At 44.2% G+C, this 18,500-nt stretch overlaps 1 protein-coding gene across 3 annotated transcripts in view; it reads left to right on the plus strand.

The window, feature by feature from the left end:
- Positions 1-18,500, plus strand: part of stxbp5b (syntaxin binding protein 5b (tomosyn)) — a 35,741-nt gene that overhangs the window by 14,364 nt on the left and 2,877 nt on the right. The window contains exons 11-28 of one of the 3 annotated variants that reach the window (XM_058056837.2): positions 7,294-7,366; positions 7,913-8,060; positions 8,143-8,210; positions 8,298-8,338; positions 9,119-9,339; positions 9,648-9,835; positions 9,926-10,051; positions 10,143-10,294; positions 11,578-11,640; positions 11,759-11,815; positions 11,898-11,945; positions 14,035-14,085; positions 14,258-14,371; positions 15,387-15,626; positions 15,698-16,055; positions 16,123-16,288; positions 16,836-16,947; positions 17,015-17,235. In XM_058056837.2, the coding sequence (XP_057912820.2) occupies positions 7,294-7,366; positions 7,913-8,060; positions 8,143-8,210; positions 8,298-8,338; positions 9,119-9,339; positions 9,648-9,835; positions 9,926-10,051; positions 10,143-10,294; positions 11,578-11,640; positions 11,759-11,815; positions 11,898-11,945; positions 14,035-14,085; positions 14,258-14,371; positions 15,387-15,626; positions 15,698-16,055; positions 16,123-16,288; positions 16,836-16,947; positions 17,015-17,235 (2,447 nt within the window). The remainder of the gene's footprint in view (positions 1-7,293; positions 7,367-7,912; positions 8,061-8,142; positions 8,211-8,297; positions 8,339-9,118; positions 9,340-9,647; positions 9,836-9,925; positions 10,052-10,142; positions 10,295-11,577; positions 11,641-11,758; positions 11,816-11,897; positions 11,946-14,034; positions 14,086-14,257; positions 14,372-15,386; positions 15,627-15,697; positions 16,056-16,122; positions 16,289-16,835; positions 16,948-17,014; positions 17,236-18,500) is intronic. The other 2 variants (XM_058056839.2, XM_058056841.2) reach the window with 2 other exon arrangements.

The following is an 18,500-nucleotide window of genomic DNA, read 5'->3' on the forward strand; positions in this document are numbered from 1 at the left end:
ACGGACAATGTTTAGAGATTTCGAACTTTGTTTGACGGTCCTCAAACGCACCATATTTGCTGTGGGACACAAATGTGAAACTTACAAACAGTAGTCTGTGAAGTATAATAATAAGTAAAATGAAGTATAATACAAATACAGGGCATTCAGAAGACGTATTCTAAGACGTGATGACATGTGGTATTTGTTGTGGAAAAAATTTACCTTACTAAAAGAGAATGCCTGAAATAAAGACAGAGTTGCGCAGTTTATTTCTTTTGCAAAAGAGGTCAGACAGAAACATACATCATGCGTGGCAGTCTGTAGGTGTCTGACCAAGAGTGGCCTCTTGGTGGGAACTTTTATACTCCATAGCATGCAAATGAATTACATTACAAGAGAAAAGAGACATTCATGTCACTCCCCCGATGCCGCCCTCATGTAGGGGGGTTAGCCTACACACCCATTCCTCTGGCACGGTTTGCCACACCCATGTGAGATAACCTCCTAGGGTCAACCATTTGGTGGGACCTCTTGATGTCCCCTGTCCCGTGAAGGTAGAGCTTTGATCAAAGAATGACCTCCTCCGACACTGCCCCTAACCCCAGGTTACAGATAGCCTCCTGCTGTGCCACCATCCTTGAAGGAACAGCAGGATGTGCTCGGATGCAAACGTTGAAGCTCTACAAAAGGCCGTAAAGTAATTCACACAATGTGTAACCTATGTTATACCTGTGAAATATAAAATTTTCCATCACACTCCTCCCTTTTGATTATTAATTAATCACGAATTACAGTACATTTACAGATAAACAAACATCAGACCGGGGTTGTCAGTAAACTAATTATCGTGAAAGTTAGGAATGTGGAAAACCTTATTATAATGTGTTCAATTGTTGCGATAGATGGTGGAGGTGTTGATCGACAGTCAGTTCAATTCATTTTGATATTTGGTGTCTGCCATGTGATTGGTTGGCAGTCCGTGCATCCTCTTGCCCAAAGTCAACCGGGATAGGCTCCAGCCTACCCACAATCCCAGTGAGAATAAGTGACACAGGAAAAGACGAATGGATGTCCAGGTGTCTTAAAGCGAATCATGTCCTTGTGCCTCCGTTGATGGTTTGCTGTTGTTCTATCGTGTTGTATTCAATCAGTCAGTCAGTCAGTCAGCCAGCCAATCCTCTTGATCGTAGCACTTGTTCTTAGGCTGCCGGAGCTCGCGGTGCGAACTCGTGAGCTCCATCCAAACACGCAGTTGAGAAGGTTGAGTGCGTCATGGACATTTCTCCGTTCTGGTTGTCGTTGTAGTTGTAGTCCTCTAGTGTTCAGGTAGTGTCTTTCTGCCTTGACCGATCCGTGTGCAGGTCTCTCATATGACCACGCTGACAGTGGAGTCTTCCCTCTGCTGGAACTCCAACACGTCCTCTCCATGGCCCCCAGGGCCAACAGATGTCAGGTCACTCGACACCCACCAAGAACATAGAAAGAAATGAATGAGCAACACAACATTTTACCATTACGCGATACATGTCAGATGTGTTCTCTACAGCAGTAGGCAACCTAAGAGCAGTAGGCAGCCATCATGTAGTGTCTGATTGAATACCAACACTTTGTTCATATTTTGGCCATTGAAGTTGATTGTAAATGAGCCTTAAAATTTTCGTCAGGAGAAAGCCCGCGTAAGCATGAGGAGAACATGAAACTCCACACAGAAAGGTTCTCAAACCTTCTTGCTGTGAGACAGCAGTGCTAACCACTCTGCCATCATGCCACCAATATCTATTTTAACTTGAATTTTCGAAAGTTGTCTTTTAACATCCACTCTCCGCATTTACGTTTTTGCCAAACAACACAAGGTTTCCCTGAACCAATACACCGTCTGGTCTCTGCCTGAATTTGCATTATCACACTGTAGTAGTGTTCCTTGCTCACAGCTGGAAATTTGGGTTTCAATGAACCATTTGCTCTCATTAGCATGACCATTGGCACTATGGAAGGCAAAGTACCAAATACTGTAATATAGTCAAGAAAAAACAAGATACAGTAACTTACCAAAATCTTCAGCGTGTTGTACAATCCATGGAGTGTCATTACTACTGCTGATCACTGATCATTATCAACCTCTAATGTTGGAACTCATACCTACCTTTGTTTCACTCACTTTGGTTTTGGAGAAACCAATTTTAGCAAAAAAAAAAAAATATATCATGACCAATTGTTAACAATGATTACTCAACAAAATCACAATCTCCCCCCTTTTGACACATGTATTTCCCATGTGTCAACTTCCAAAAGCATTGGCAGTTCCCTGTAAAGTCAAATGATGGTTATCTTTCCTATACATCTGCAAACAGTAATATATGAAGCTGGACACATCAAACAAAGTTCAACAATTCAAACTCTGGATCCTGAAGAAGTGTCCTGTGGAACAAGTTAAAAGTTAAAATGATGACACACCCTGCCAGGTGTGTGAATGACTTCAAATGTTACAGTGTTAATGTTAGTACATGTTAGTACTGTTAAACGGTTTTAAACAAAAAGGATGTCATGTTTCGGCCACATATGACATTTGTCTTCTCCTCCTCCAGGAGAATGTGCTTTCCTAAAGTGGAACAATGAAGGTTAGGCTGGAATAGTTCATAGTAGTTGATGTCTTCCCACAACACAAGAACAACACTGAAAAAACAATCACATTTAAATTTCAGTCAATTTAAATTTTTGTCACAGTCCACTGTCCCCCGTGAAGAACCCTGCTGTCGGTGTGTCGCACTCATAGTCGTCATGTCAGGATGTCATTTGCAACACTTAAAAAGGTCCAAGGTCCTTTGAAAGTCGTATTGTCCTAATTTACAAGGCCTTTTTCATAATAGCTAATTTTTAGATGAAGGTTCTGCATACCCTAAATGAACTATCACATTTTAGCAGATGTAATTTATGCCTATTGATGCTAAAAGAGCAGAACAACCTAATATGTTTTTTTGCATGCGTCTATTAGTAAACTAATCATTGGGTTTGTTCTGTATTGCAATACATTTGTTTCCCTTTCCCAAAGTGATGGTCAGGGATGGCTTCAGCCTCACATTCACAGTCACACAGACAAACAAGACAACACAACAATGAAAAACCAGCTGGACAGTCCTTTCGGAGTGTATTTTTGCCAAAAACACTTTTCAAAAAATCCAATTCCGGACTGTAATAAATTAGCAAATTCTTTGTGCATTCCCAATCAAATGTAAAATAGCATGCTTGTACAAAAAAAAAGCCCACATTATTCCATTTGTCACTGTGTCTCTTTTAGATAGAGACCCATGAGGAATGGAATCATTGACGTAAAAAAAAAAACAGTACCTGAGTAACCCAAATGTGCATAAAGGCAGCACTTATGCCCAGAACAAAATATTTGTGAGATAAACATTCCCTAACAGATATCCCTATGTCGATATCTTTTACCAAACTTCTCATCACCATAGAAAGGTATGATGTGCATTGAAGACCTTGAAGAGCATCAATTTGCAATAATTGTGTGTGTGCGTGCGTGTGTGTGTGTATGCGTGCATGTGAGAAAGTACATTCTTAACCTCCTCCACCAGTTGAGCACTCATGTCACCAGTTTGCATCTTCCTTTGATATGCATACAGCTGATTGGCATCTTGCTTCACCAAAGTGTGAACATCAGGGTCAGTGTCAGTTTTTACACCTTCACCTCCATCTGAATTAGAAAATAGGCCATTTGGTCCTTTGCACCATATGCCAACAAACTTAATTTTTGAAGTTGAATTTTCTCTGAAACAGAAAATCCAATGGTAAATTGTCTTCTGACCACTTCACCTGATTGGCCAACGAAGTTAACATAATTGCCATTCAACTTTGGAGAGGTTAGGAATTTGTCACTCTTAGTGAGTGTGTGTTTCATCAGAGTCGAAAGGAAAAAGAAATAACCTTGCCATATTTTGTATTCTTAGTCTTCTTATAGCATATTCTAAAAGAGAGAAGTAGATCATATTCTACGTAGTTATCAGCAAGAGGGGCTGATTTAAGCCAAGACTCTAAACAAAAGGAAGAAAAGGACAGAGCATGTAGATGTATATGTGTGTGTGTGCGTTACTGTCAACTTCAGTATCATCCTTGGCATCAGATGAGTCAGAGTAGCCACGATCCCATCACGCCCCACCTCCTTGCTTCCTTCCACCATGCTTGTTAAGAAAGTCCTCCATCAAGTCTTTGGTCCAAAGTCTCCTTTTGCTGCACATGCCAGGGTCATATTGCTGTTCCAGTCTCTTCTCTGGATGTCCTCCTTGCAGGTGGCCATTTGTTGCCACCCATTGATTCTGGTGCATGGCTTGTCCTTGCATCAAAGGTGCGATCCATCCAGTTCTAATTCGGCCACATTCCGCTTTAGTGGCTGGTGATGTGATTGTCGTCACCGTGAACACCATGTCAGCAAACGTCTTCAGAACTCTTCAGTGGTCAGGGAAAGTGGGACAACTTCACTAAACACAAGCAGGGCTGTTATGGCCTCCCTGCACGCCTTCCTTACACCATTGTCCCACTCATGGTCTCCACAGTCATTCACAAGATACTTGCTAAGCATCCGTTTGGATACGAGTGACAATGTATGTCTGGAAGGGATCATTTGCAGTCAGAACACAGTTCATTTGATGAATCTTCTTTAGGTCTTGGTGATGATGAAACTGGACATAATGGCATGGCTGATGATATTGGACTCATCGTGCATGTTGTTGTATCAGGATGTTGTTGTCAGGTTGTTGGCAGAGCATGGGTGGAGGTGTGCGATCAAGATCATGGTCCACTCTGAGACACTGAGGCACTGTAGGATACAGAGAAGAAGCCGCATTCTGAGAAGTTTTGTCTGTTCTATTCATGTCACTGTGAGAGACCCTCATTTGAGATGAGTTATCTACTTCTGTGAAAGAAGTAGATGTGGGTGTTTGGGTGTGATTGTTGGTGTTTTCAGGCATGGTTGGAGTAAAAGTGTGTGCATTTTGTGTGTGAGTATCAGCTTTGTTTGTGGTGATATTTCTATTCTGTTTTCTCTCCCTAATCTCTGCTTCTTCCTTCCACAAAGCCAGTGCAGTAAAATGGTCTTCAATGTCATCATAGTCTTTCTTTGACACCTTTGTTTTTACCTTTTTTGACCTTATGTAAAGGTTTATTTTTCCTCAAGCACAATCAACTTGTTCAGGCTGAGAGATCCCTTTTCTGGGAATCCAAACTCAGTTATCCATACATCTACTGGGCGTAAAGCTCTTTCCCCGTATTTAATTTTCATGCATGTAATGATCGGGCTTGTGACATCTACAATGTCCTTGAATTTTTGTTTATTTGACTGATTTCCCATATCTACAAGTGTCACTACCTGTGCACAGTTACTTTTAGACGAGGCCGTCGCCCCGAATCCGAATTGTTTCCTGCTACAATTGGAAAAAGCTTAAAGGTGGTACTCAATCCTGAAGGTCAATATAAATTAACGTCAGCTTCTACCTACCCATTGGCGGTACTCAACCCTGAAATTGAATGGCAGGTATGTCTATGAGCATGACTGAATTCTGAAAACTGGTTTCAGCCTCAACATATCCATCGACAAGTTTTGCGCATTAATTTCAGCTTCTACCTGCCCTTTGGCGGTACTCAACCCTGAAATTGAATGGCAGGTATGTCTATGAGCATGACTGAATTCTGAAAACTGGTTTCAGCCTCAACATATCCATCGACAAGTTTTGCGCATTAATTTCAGCTTCTACCTGCCCTTTGGCGGTACTCAACCCTGAAATTGAATGTCAGTTATGTCTATGAGCATGACCAAAATCTGAAAATTGGTTTCAGCCTTGACATACCCATCGACAAGTTTTGAGCATTAATTTCAGCTTCTACCTGCCCATTGGCGGTACTCAACCCTGAAATTCAATGTCAGGTATGTCTATGAGCATGGTCGAAATCAGAAAACTGGTTTCAGCCTCGACATACCCATCGACAAGTTTTGAGCATTAATTTCAGCTTCTACCTGCCTAACAGCGGTACTCAACCCTGAAATTGAATGGCAGGTATGTCTATGAGCATGGCTGAAATCTGAAAACTGGTTTCAGCTTCAACATACCCATCGACAAGTTTTGCTCATTAATTTCAGCTTCTACCTGCTGATAAATGCCACTGCAGCGGGGTTGAGCCTTTTCTCAACCAGCCAGCCCTGCAGTGACACGTGACCAAATATATATATGGGAAATATTAAGGTGTGTGTATTGTTAAATTATGTCAGAATACAGTATTTATTTCAGGATTCTCACCGTGAAAAGGACGGAGTTCCACTCTTATAAGAGATTCCAGTGGAGATGGTCTGGATTCTGGACGTTCAGCCCTCCCTTCTCTTAGTCAATGAGGTAGAGGCTGGAAAATGAATTTACTTCCAGGATGATCAGTCGCTGTTCGTCGCAGGTCCAGATCCAATCAGCCAAGGAATCCCACTTCTGACACCAAATTGTTGTGGAAAAAATTTACCTTACTAAAAGAGAATGCCTGAAATAAAGACAGAGTTGCGCAGTTTATTTCTTTTGCAAAAGAGGTCAGACAGAAACATACATCATGCGTGGCAGTCTGTAGGTGTCTGACCAAGAGTGGCCTCTTGGTGGGAACTTTTATACTCCATAGCATGCAAATGAATTACATTACAAGAGAAAAGAGACATTCATGTCACTCCCCCGATGCCGCCCTCATGTAGGGGGGTTAGCCTACACACCCATTCCTCTGGCACGGTTTGCCACACCCATGTGAGATAACCTCCTAGGGTCAACCATTTGGTGGGACCTCTTGATGTCCCCTGTCCCGTGAAGGTAGAGCTTTGATCAAAGAATGACCTCCTCCGACACTGCCCCTAACCCCAGGTTACAGATAGCCTCCTGCTGTGCCACCATCCTTGAAGGAACAGCAGGATGTGCTCGGATGCAAACGTTGAAGCTCTACAAAAGGCCGTAAAGTAATTCACACAATGTGTAACCTATGTTATACCTGTGAAATATAAAATTTTCCATCACATATTCTACACTGGTTACTAGGTGTCAGTAATGTTACATCACAGGAAGTACAGTACAAAAAATCTACGCATGTATATCATGGCTTATTTATATTAAAAATGCCTGATTTTCTCTTATGTCTACCATATTGAGTAATACGAATGTAAAGATTCATGGATCATGTCAGACTATACTCTGTATTTTTTGTCATAACAGAACTGGATTGTGGGAGCATGCTTTGTGTGGTACCCGTGTACGACCACGCCGTTATGCTTTGTACTGTTTGCAGACTTTCAGGAGCCATACGCAGTGGTGGTCCTCCTGGAGAGGGATTTAGTCCTCATTGATCTCGGGCAGATCGGGTGAGTGTACCCCCCCACCCCCCCCCCCGTTGGTTCAGCTCCCAGAAGGAGAGTTGACGGTTCAAACGGTAAACGATAGAATTGTCAACTTGTCACCCAGCGCGGCCCTGAACGTGTCGTGTCGGGGAGCAAGGTTTACCAGCGTACATATTGTATCATAAAAAGCTGAAATTGTTATACTCATAACTGGAAAAAAAACATATAGCTTATATATAGTCTTTAAATGTTTGTTTTACCAAATTGGGAAAAAAATATATAAATATATTAAAGAATAGTGCAAAATATATAAATATATATACAGTATAAATATAAAAGCCGCTCCTTGTATTCTGGTGGGGTGTTCAAACCGTGGCCAGCGGGCCATTTTGGAGCCAGAGGTTTGTTTTTTATTGGACTGTGGCATATTGGAAAAATAAAATTCAACCAGAAAAAATTGAAAAACAGACCAAAAAACTTGAAATGTTAATAGAACTATCACGGATCTAATAATATTTCTTGTTGAAAAACAACTTTGTCATCAGCTTCAGCACGTCGCTCTCCTGACAGGTACCCGATATTTGAGAACCCGTATCCCCTCACCATTCACGAGTCCCCGGTGACCTGCTGCGAGTACTTCGCCGACTGCCCGGCCGAACTCATTCCTGCACTTTACTCCGTCGGCAGCCGGCAGAAGAGGCAAGGTTACAGCAAGAAGGTGAGCCAGGTTGCTGTTACTAATACTAATTAGCGGTACTATTACTAACCTGTGCTGATTTCATGCTAATATGTCTGTCCAGGAGTGGCCAATCAGTGGGGGAAACTGGGGTCAAGGCACACAGAGTTACCCAGAGATTATGATCACGGGGTGAGACAAAAATGATCCATGCATGAACCGATGAGATGAAAAGATGTGGACAGATGATTCATGTTGATGCTTTCTGAACATAAATAGGCACGCCGATGGCTCCATTAAGTTTTGGGATGCTTCTGCATGTAAGTACTCCTTTAACTTTAGCTACCCCGGGACCCGCTGTCACCGCTGTCAACACATGTACATTCAGTAGCCACGTTTACATGAGATTTTCCTCTTTCTGAATGACGTATCAGAAAACAGTGAATACATGGAAAGGAATATTCCAATCTCCTGTCTACATGCACTGCTATAATCAACCGGAATAGTCAATGGGGCATGCGCAGTAAAACGTAAACAACATGCTAATGGTAATGGTTTCATTTCATTTGAACATGCATCAGATTCCAATTGAGTGCATCCCATAATCCGTTCCCAGTTCCACATGTCCAAAAGGAGTAGGAAGAAGCAAAGCTTATTAAATCCTACCCCTCCATCTGGTACTTTTACAATCACTAACTCTTACATTTGCTCACTTCCTGCTTCCCTAATATAGTTAGTTGTTTTTTTTAATTAAAATTAATTTGTTAAAAAAATATTATAAAACAATTGTTATAAATTTTTAAATAATTAAAAAAATATATATTTATTTTTGTCACGTGCCACGTACGTTCCTTTCCTAATATAGTTTACGTTTATTTTTTTAAATTTTTTTTTTACATGTTACATTTGTTCACTTCCTGCTTTCCATAATACAGTTTAAGGTTTTTTGTTTGTTTTTTTGGGTTAGATAATATTTGAGTCCATGTAAACGAGGCTAGTGTTCAAATAACACACAAATAAATACTTGTAGCAATTATTTTTTGCGCATTGACAACTCATCCGCTGTCTTTCAAACCCCGCCCCCCTAAAAAAAAAAAAAGTGATGCTCCAAGTGCTGTACAAGCTGAAGACGGCCAAGGTGTTTGAGCGGGCGCGAGGCAAAGAGGACAAGGCCAATGCAGACATCGTGGAGGAGGACCCTTTTGCCATCCAGACCCTGTGCTGGTGCCCCGAGAGCAGGATGCTGTGCGTGGCCGGCGTGTCGGCGCACATCATCGTCTACAGATTCAGCAAGCAAGAGGTCACCGCCGCCGAAGTGCAGGTGAGACGCTTTGCCGCCCCCTTCTGGCTGTTGGGGGAAGTAGAAAAAGAAAGGCACGACTGAGGAGAGAATGAAGTTGCAAACCCTGACAGTTGACATTAGCAGACATTCATTTTGACTTAACCCTCCTCTTTTGTTTTACATTTGAATGCATAAAAAGAATCCCATAACATTTGTTCATTGCATCAAGGCTTTTTCACTTTGTCAGGAAACTCTATTTCAACAAAATAAAACCAAAAAAAACATTTTTACTACATTTTAAAATGGTTAAAATACATGATGACAAATGACCTCTCACGTGTTCGTAGCTCTTGGAGGTACGCCTGCAGTGCGAGCTGAGCGACGTGGACTCGCCCGACCCCGCTGGAGAGCAGACCCCCACGCTGCCCACATCGGTCGGAGCGCCCCCCAGCCCCCAGGAGGCGGAGCCCGCCACTCAGCCCTCCACCGGCAGCACCTCGTCGGACGGGCCGCGAGACAACTCACCCTGCCTGCAGTAGGGAGAACCATTCTTTATGCCGCGTAGCTTACACGCTTCCTCAACCGCTCCGGTGAACCAATCCTCATGACGCCTGCCTTAATGCAGGGTGCGGAGCGCCGCGCTGAAGCAGTCTCCTGGCTACCAGGTGGAGCTGGTCATCCAGCTGGTGTGGGTGAGTGGGGAGCCCCCTCAGCAGATCACCAGCTTGGCCATAAACTCCTCGTACGGGCTGTAAGTTATCTCCAGGCCTCCACAACACGCTTTGTACGGCATAAATCATCCGGAATCTTCTTCCTGATTTGTATGGATGGATGCGTTTCAGAGTGGTGTTCGGGAACAGTAACGGTCTGGCTGTGGTGGACTACCTCCAGAAAACACTGCTTCTCAACCTGGGCACATCGGAGCTCTACAGCCCCTCTGAGCCCTACCAGAGGCAGCCTCGCTCCCCACGCAAAGCCCGGCAGCCCTCTGGAGGTCAGCTTCCCTGATTTGTTACCGCACTCGTTACCCGGGTATCCCTTCACACACACCATTGTTCATCTGCATATGCTAGTGTCCCCAGTAAACAGACTTTACTGTCAGGAATGCTAATGCTAATGGTAATGGTTTAATTTCATTTCAACATGCATCAGATTCCAATTGAGTGCATCCCATAATCAGTTCCCACACAAGCAATGACTTCACGCTGCTCAAAGATCCTCTAAATGACAGGAGGACTTTAACTAGTGATTTTGCAGTAAGTCTTCAAAAACAGAAGAAGATCTTTGCTCTGCTGTTTTTAAGGATTACTTCAAACACTCTGCAGTGGTTGTGTCACGTTTGAGGTAGCGTGACGGTAGCTTTGGCAGCCTCTGTGGCGTCCTCCTGTAGTAGCTTCTTTCCCTCAACAGGGGGCAGCGCTGACAGCTGCACCACCTGTTCACTTGGCCTGCATCGTGCACAGAGATTGTCGTCTTGTTCCCTCTGTGATTGTGTTTGGTTTTTGTACCGTAAGTGCTCGCAAGTACGTTTGGAAGGCCATGCTCACATGTCTCTGTCTCACTCTTTTCACGGCTGTCGGTAAAGACATTCCCACCGGGGTGTCTTTCGTTTCCAGAGTTTCTGTCTTGTATTCAGAGTCTGTGAAAAAGCTACGATCTTCTCACTTCAGTAAGTCAGACTTTGGACTCCGTTGTTTTTGCACCCTGCAGAGGTGCTGTAGATGTAGCACCCCCACTGCCATCCTCTCCTAGGGCCCTGATGCATTCTAGTGTCCGTGCTGGACGTGTGTGTCCCACAGATGTCATAGTTGGACATGTTTAGTAGTTACCTTGTAGCATCTAGACAAAAATACAGGATTTTTCATTCATCGTGTCACAAATGGGGCGGCACGGCGGTCGAGTGGTTAGCGTGCAGACCACACAGCTGGGAGACCAGGGTTCAATTCCACCCTCGGCCATCTCTGTGTGGAGTTTGCATGTTCTCCCCGTGCATGCGTGGGTTTTCTCCGGGTACTCTGGTTTCCTCCCACATTCCAAAAACATGCTAGGTTAATTAGCCACTCCAAATTGTCCATAGGTATGAATGTAGGGTGTACCCCGCCTCTCGCCCCAAGACAGCTGGGATAGGCTCCAGCATCCCCTTGTGAGGATAAGCGTCAGAAAATGAATGAATGTATATATTTGGAATATGCTGCAGGCCGGGTTTGAACACCCCTGGCAAAGGTAAATTAGAGTTCAAGCTTCCTTCATTCTGGTGTATTTACATTCTCTCTGCAGCGCTGTGCGATTCCAACGACGGGCCCAACGCCTCCGAGGAGCGCTGCAAATCGCCGACTTCAGGTGAGCCACTCTTACGTGTGTGTGTGTGTGTGTGTGTGTGTGTGTGTGTGTGTGTGTGGTGTCTGTCTTTTTTTTAAATTTTTATTTTTGAACGCTTGCCATCCGCCACGCACCGCAGGATCGACCTCGCCGTGCAATTCCGACGAGGACCGAAAGGCCAAGTTCATAAAAAAGGGTACCGTATTTGTTTTCGACGGCCGCCAGGTGAACGGTGAACGGCCGCAGTCATGTGATTTGCCTCTGCACCCTGTTTCCAGTGAAGTACAAAAGCAGACGCTTTTCCAAGACGGTTGCCAATGACTTTGGTACTGTATCAGCCACGTGTACCGTATATACTCTCTCTCTCTCTCTCTGACTGAACGACGGCTCTAACACCACCGTGCCTTCCTCTTCGGTGCGGCTGTGCATCCTGTGATAATGAACAGAAAAGGAGCGCAATCAAATATATATATATATATATATATATATTTTTTTTTAATCACTAATCAAGTGGGGTGTTTTAATTTGGAAACTTAATCACAGTGTCCTAACTAAAATAAATGCATGACGGAAAAATCTTTTCAATGTGAGGCCTCAGATTTTCTGTGCAGTTTCTCAAATTTGGATTTGGAAAAAAAAGCAGACGAGCCAAATGGTGCAATTTTTGCATCAAAAAAAAAAGGCATAGAAAATCCGCATAAAGCCTTACTCCTCACCATTCTGGTGTTGAATGTGACTTCCGTACGTGAATTTCTCTGCAGCTGTAGACACGTGGGTTTGATTCCAGGGCTGTTAACTTGTTTGACTGCCGGCTTCCTGATTAGTATTTTTTCCTCTTCTTCTTCTTCTTCTTCTTCTTCTTGCATCACTCTGTTGACGGAAGTGCAATCATCATGCTTTGACTGCTTGTTGCTTTGTTGGACCTTGACGAGGCATGTCTTCCGCAGTGAAAAGGTGGTGACAGACTGTAAGCTGGTTGTGATAACACACCAGTGCCAAGGTCGTAGATGTGCTTCAAAACAATAGACAACACACCAGTGCCAAGGTCGTAGATGTGCTTCAAAACAATAGACAACACACCAGTGCCAAGGTCGTAGATGTGCTTCAAAACAATAGACAACACACCAGTGCCAAGGTCGTAGATGTGCTTCAAAACAATAGACAACACACCAGTGCCAAGGTCGTAGATGTGCTTCAAAACAATAGACAACACACCAGTGCCAAGGTCGTAGATGTGCTTCAAAACAATAGACAACACACCAGTGCCAAGGTCGTAGATGTGCTTCAAAACAATAGACAACACACCAGTGCCAAGGTCGTAGATGTGCTTCAAAACAATAGACAACACACCAGTGCCAAGGTCGTAGATGTGCTTCAAAACAATAGACAACACACCAGTGCCAAGGTCGTAGATGTGCTTCAAAACAATAGACAACACACCAGTGCCAAGGTCGTAGATGTGCTTCAAAACAATAGACAACACACCAGTGCCAAGGTCGTAGATGTGCTTCAAAACTTGCACATGTGAACATGAATGTCAGCATATCAAATACTTCGTAAAAGTACCACTTTTTTTCTCTTAAATCATTCACCCCCAAACATTTTTCAAAATAAATCCCCTCCAATTCTGTCCATTTTTTAAATTTTTTAATAATGCATTTTGACTGACCTTTCAAGGCTAGGGGTGTAAGAAAATATCATTTTGGTGATATAACGCGATACTTTTGTATTTTTATGTAGTCAATTAGGCACATAATCTCACACATAAACACAGTTCAACATGACAGAATGCCAGCACATTGATACTGTATCGATATTAAAAAGTATGATATGGCTATTTTTAGGCATTTATCATAGACTGTATATGGTATTTATTCAGGTGCAGACAGGGCAAAGGTTCATTTGTGATTTGAATTTAACCCCTCCGATCGTTAGGTGATTTCTGAATATGATTCTTTTGAGGTTCATTTTAGCATTTTTGTAAATAGAAATGGAGGGGTATAGTGACAAAAAAAGGCCAAAAGTATTAAAATCAACATTTTCATGGATGAGGAAGCCTAAGAAGGTAACCAAGACATGAGAAGCAAATTTGATGGTAACGTATTGTTTTTAGTGTATTTTATAGCTGATTTAATACATGGGTCAAAACCCACCCGTTAACATAGGAGATGATACCAGAAAGCTAACACAAGAGGAAGGTTAATACTCCCAATTGACCAGTCGACAACCTCTGCTGTAGTACGTTCTTTCCATCCAGCATAATCATTCCGCCTAATGGTTCCTAATAACGTGGCCGGTGTGTTGCCAAGCAGTTCCTGTTACCACCTTTCAAAATGAGCTGAGTCCTGATTGTTTGTCATGAAAAATGACCTTTTCTTTCCTCACAAAAGAGGCGTCATTTTGTTTCTGTTACAGCCAGGATGTCACGGAAAATTAGCTCGTCTAACGAGCAAAAGCCAAACACGGGTAAGCCTGAGCTGCTAACTTGTATTATTATTATTATTATTTTTATTGTTTGCTTATTTTGGAGTTTTTGCTTGGTGAGGTTTTCATTGAAGCCATAAAACGTGTTGACAAAGAGCGTCCCGGGTGATGGTGGCGATGATGATGATGTTGTTTATGTTTGCGCCGCGAGCAGAGTGGCGCTCCCTGCCGTGTCGGAATCGCATTTGTCACTCTGACGACGGCATGACGACGAGCAGGAAGAGCGTCAAGCTGGTCTTCTCTAGAACCAGCTCAGACGTCAACTTCAGTGAGTGGAGCCGGCCCCCGGTGGGGTCCAACCGGGACACCGCTAACATGGCACAGGGCTTTTATTCTGACAGGGTGTCCCTAATGCCCCCATAGCCATCTGGAAAGTGGTGTCTGCAGCTTTTAATACCAGTTCTTCAGGTTCTTTTGGGGTTTTTTTCCACGTCTTTGCCAAACATGTGACGGCATCAAAGGGACTCGTCCTTAAACGGAAAAAGCACATGGAAAAACTTTTTGATGTGGTGGGGGTTTTATTTTATTTTATTTTATTTTTATTTTTGTTTTGTTTTGTTTTGGAAGCTTGGGTCACTTTGATATGAAGGCCTCAGATTTCCTGTGTGGAAGTGGGTGCTTCAAATGTAAAAACCAAATGTCTGCCTTGGTTCTTCACAATGTTGATGTGACTAACAGAATTCAGCAAGCATCTTGTCTGTACTGCAAAATAGTCGGGGGGGGGGGTACATATTGTATATGAAAGGGTGAAAAGACTGCATGTCAGCTTTGTGATATTTTGCTGGGGTTTTTTCAAAATATTTATGGTAATGGTTTCATTTCATTTGAACATGCATCCCATAATCAGTTCCCAGTTCCACATGTCCAAAAGGAGTAGGAAGAAGCAAAGCTTATTAAATCCTACCCCTCCATCTGCTACTTTTACAATCACTAACTGTTAAAGGAACTGTTAAAGTTTTTTATTATTTTTTTTTAATTAAAAATGTTACAAAATTATTATTATAAAATGTTATAATAATTTAAAATCAACAGTACATCTTGGGAGTTCATGATCCCCCCCACCCCCAACAATGAAACCGCAGCTCCCTTCTGTGCCGGCAGCACTCGTGCAACCCCAGCCCAGGATGGCGTTGTCTTGCATGATGTTTGTGTTACTACATCTGTACTGCTATACCAGCTGTACACTGACTATTCTGAAGTAGTGACAAGATGTAGCGTCATGATGCTACATAAAATACCTTCCATATATGTAATTGTATTTGTTTGTCCCCCCCTTTGTCCAGACTCCAAGGACAACTCGTTCAGCCGCTCGCGTAGTTCAAGTGTGACCAGCATAGACCGAGAGTCCCGCGACGCCATTTCCTCCTTTTGCTTCTGCGAGACCTTCCCCAGGAAGACGGAGAGTCTGCTCGGCCCCTGCGTGCTGGTGGGCACCACCCAGGGCACCGTCATGATGGTGGCCGTCAGCCTGCCCCCCGGTGGGGACCAGAGGCTGCTGCAACCGGTCGGCATCTCCTCCTGCGGTGAGTAAGCAACAGACGGAAAGGAGCGTGCCGCGGCTCGCCGTCTAAGAACGACGGCTTTCGATCCCCAGGCACCGTGGCCAGACTCAAAGGAGGCATTCTGACCATGGCACTGCTGGACGCCACCGGAGCGTTGCTGCCCGCCTCCTACGAGCCCTGGTACGACTCCAACGCCTCCGACGAGGAGAAGGAGAAAAGCAGGAGGCGCAGGCCGGCCACCCCGCCTTCGTCGCAGGATAGCCAGGACTCCCAGTTTGCCGTGCTGTGCTCGGAGAAGCAGGCCAAGGTCGTGGCCATGCCGTCTCAGACGCGCGTCCACAAACACAACATCACCGAGTCGTCCTTCGTGCTGAGGGCCGACGTGGTGCAGATGGCCGGCGCCAACTGCATCGCCTGTTTCTGCGCCAACGGCCACATCATGACGCTAAGGTACTTTTTCCCATGACCATCGTGTTCCAAGTTGCAAGCGTCGGTCCTCACACGCGTGCATCTGCAGCTTGCCCAGTCTACGGCCGCTCCTGGACGTCAACTACCTGCCGCTCACCGACATGCGGATAGCCAGGACGTTCTGCTTCTCCAACCTGGGACAGGCCCTCTACCTCACCTCCCCCACCGAGGTCCAGAGGATCACCTACAGCCAGGACACCTGCGACAACCTGCAGGTACCGTCGTCTCACCCTGACCTTCGTGTGTGGGGCCTCGGGTGCCGTGTTTGGGTTTCTAGGCTGCCCTTTCGGGCTGTGACCTTCAGCGTTGACTGGGACGGTCTGCATCTGAGTGGGAAGCGTCTGGGATGGCCTCCAAATCAGAGGCCATGGTTCTCAGTCGGAAAAACCGTGGAATGAGGTCCTGCCCCAGGTGGAGGACTTAAAGTGTCTCGGGTTCTTGTTCACGGATCGCAGCCTCGGAAGTAATGCGGTCGCCGAACCGGACCGTCGTGGTGAAAAGAGAGCTGAGCCGTTAAATGAAATTAAAATTTAATTTAATATTTCATTTCATTTCATTTTTATTTTACAACTACAACTGTAGCGCAACCAATGTTGTAAAGCGCATGCAGAGGTAGATAAAGCTGTGGATACTTCCCATGCATCTACTCCTCTATCTTGTAGCGTTAATACAAAGGCTTTATTAACAGGTTGCCTACAGCCGCAGCACCAGACCAATCACCTGGCGGCTATTTGAAAGACTGACGTGTCTTTTGTCGTCTAGGAGATGCTGAGCGAGTTGTTTACTCCCGTGGAGACACCCGAGGCTCCCAACAGAGGTTTCTTCAAAGGCCTCTTTGGCGGAGGAGCCCAGTCTCTGGACCGTGAGGACCTATGTGAGTACCGAAAACAGGCCCAGTTAGCGGCCCCTACCAACTGCTCTGTCCCTGTTGGCCGCGGCAGTTGGCGAAACCACCGCCGGGAAGGCCTCACGCAGCCTGGCCCAGCACATCCCCGGCCCGGGCAGCATGGAGGGCATGAAGGGTGCCGCGTCGGGCGTCGTCGGGGACCTGGCCCGCGCCAGGATAGCCCTGGACGAGCGAGGGCAGAAACTGGGAGAGTTGGAGGAGAGGACGGCCGCCATGATGGCCAGCGCAGAATCCTTCTCCAAACACGCTCATGATGTAGGCACCCACGACACACACACGACACACACACGACACACACACGACACACACACGACACACACACGACAACCACACGACACACACACGACACACACACGACACACACACAACACGACACACACGACCATGACGTCTATCTCAGCTAACCAGTAAGTTGTAAACTCATGAGCAAAAGCTATTTTCAAGTAAATTTTACATTAACATTTTAGTAGCATAACATTGAAATATTCAAGAAAAAAAGACCGTATCTTCTTAAAGTCGTGAATGGCAAAAAAAAAATGTGTAGGCTAATGTTAGCATGTTAACAATGCCAACATTTTAACATGTAGCATAATAGTGTGCACCTGTAGAAATGGATAAAAATGCCAGTATGCTAAAATTAACATGCTCACAATGCTAACATGCTAATGTTAGTATACTAACACCTAGCATGATAGCTTTAAGTATCTGCTTAAGTTCATATTCACAAAAAATGAAAAAATTCTAGTATGGTAATGTTAGCATGTTAACACGTAGCATAACAGTGTACACCTATGAAAATGACTAAAAATATTAGTATGCTAAAATTTGCATGCTCGCAATGCCTAGCATACAAACATTTAGCATGATAGTATTAAGTTTCTGCTGAAGTTGCAAAAATTGCAAAAAATTATAGTATGCTAATGTTAGCATGAGAACACCTAGCATCATAATGTGCATCCATGAAAATGGCAGAAAATGCTAGTATGCTAAAATGAGCGTGCTCGCAAAGCTGACATGCTAAAGTTAGCATGCTCGCAATGCCTAGCATACGAACATCTAGCATGATAGTATTAAGTTTCTCCTGAAGTTGCAAAAAGTGCAAAAAATTATAGTATGCTAATGTTAGCATGAGAACACCTAGCATCATAATGTGCATCCACGAAAATGGCAGAAAATGCTAGTATGCTAAAATGAGCGTGCTCGCAAAGCTGACATGCTAAAGTTAGCATGCTCGCAATGCCTAGCATACAAACATCTAGCATGATAGTGTTAAGTGTTTGCTGAAGTTGCAAAAATTGCAAAAAAAATGCTAGTATGCTAAAATAAGCGTGCTCGCAATGTTGACATGCTAAAGTTAGCATGCTAACACCCAGCATAATAGTGTCTACCTATGACAGTTACCTAACATTGTTAAAACCCACGAGACGGCAGAAATAACAAAAGGTGGTTTGTTGCCCCGGAATTGTCTTTTTTTTCATTGGTCAATGACTTTTGCCGCTGTTCCACAAAATGTAGCACGC

The sequence above is a fragment of the Doryrhamphus excisus genome, linkage group LG19 (genome assembly GCF_037039965.1).
Source record: "Doryrhamphus excisus strain RoL-2023G ecotype Guam linkage group LG19, RoL_Dexc_Guam_v1.1, whole genome shotgun sequence".
Lineage (NCBI taxonomy): Eukaryota > Metazoa > Chordata > Actinopteri > Syngnathiformes > Syngnathidae > Doryrhamphus > Doryrhamphus excisus.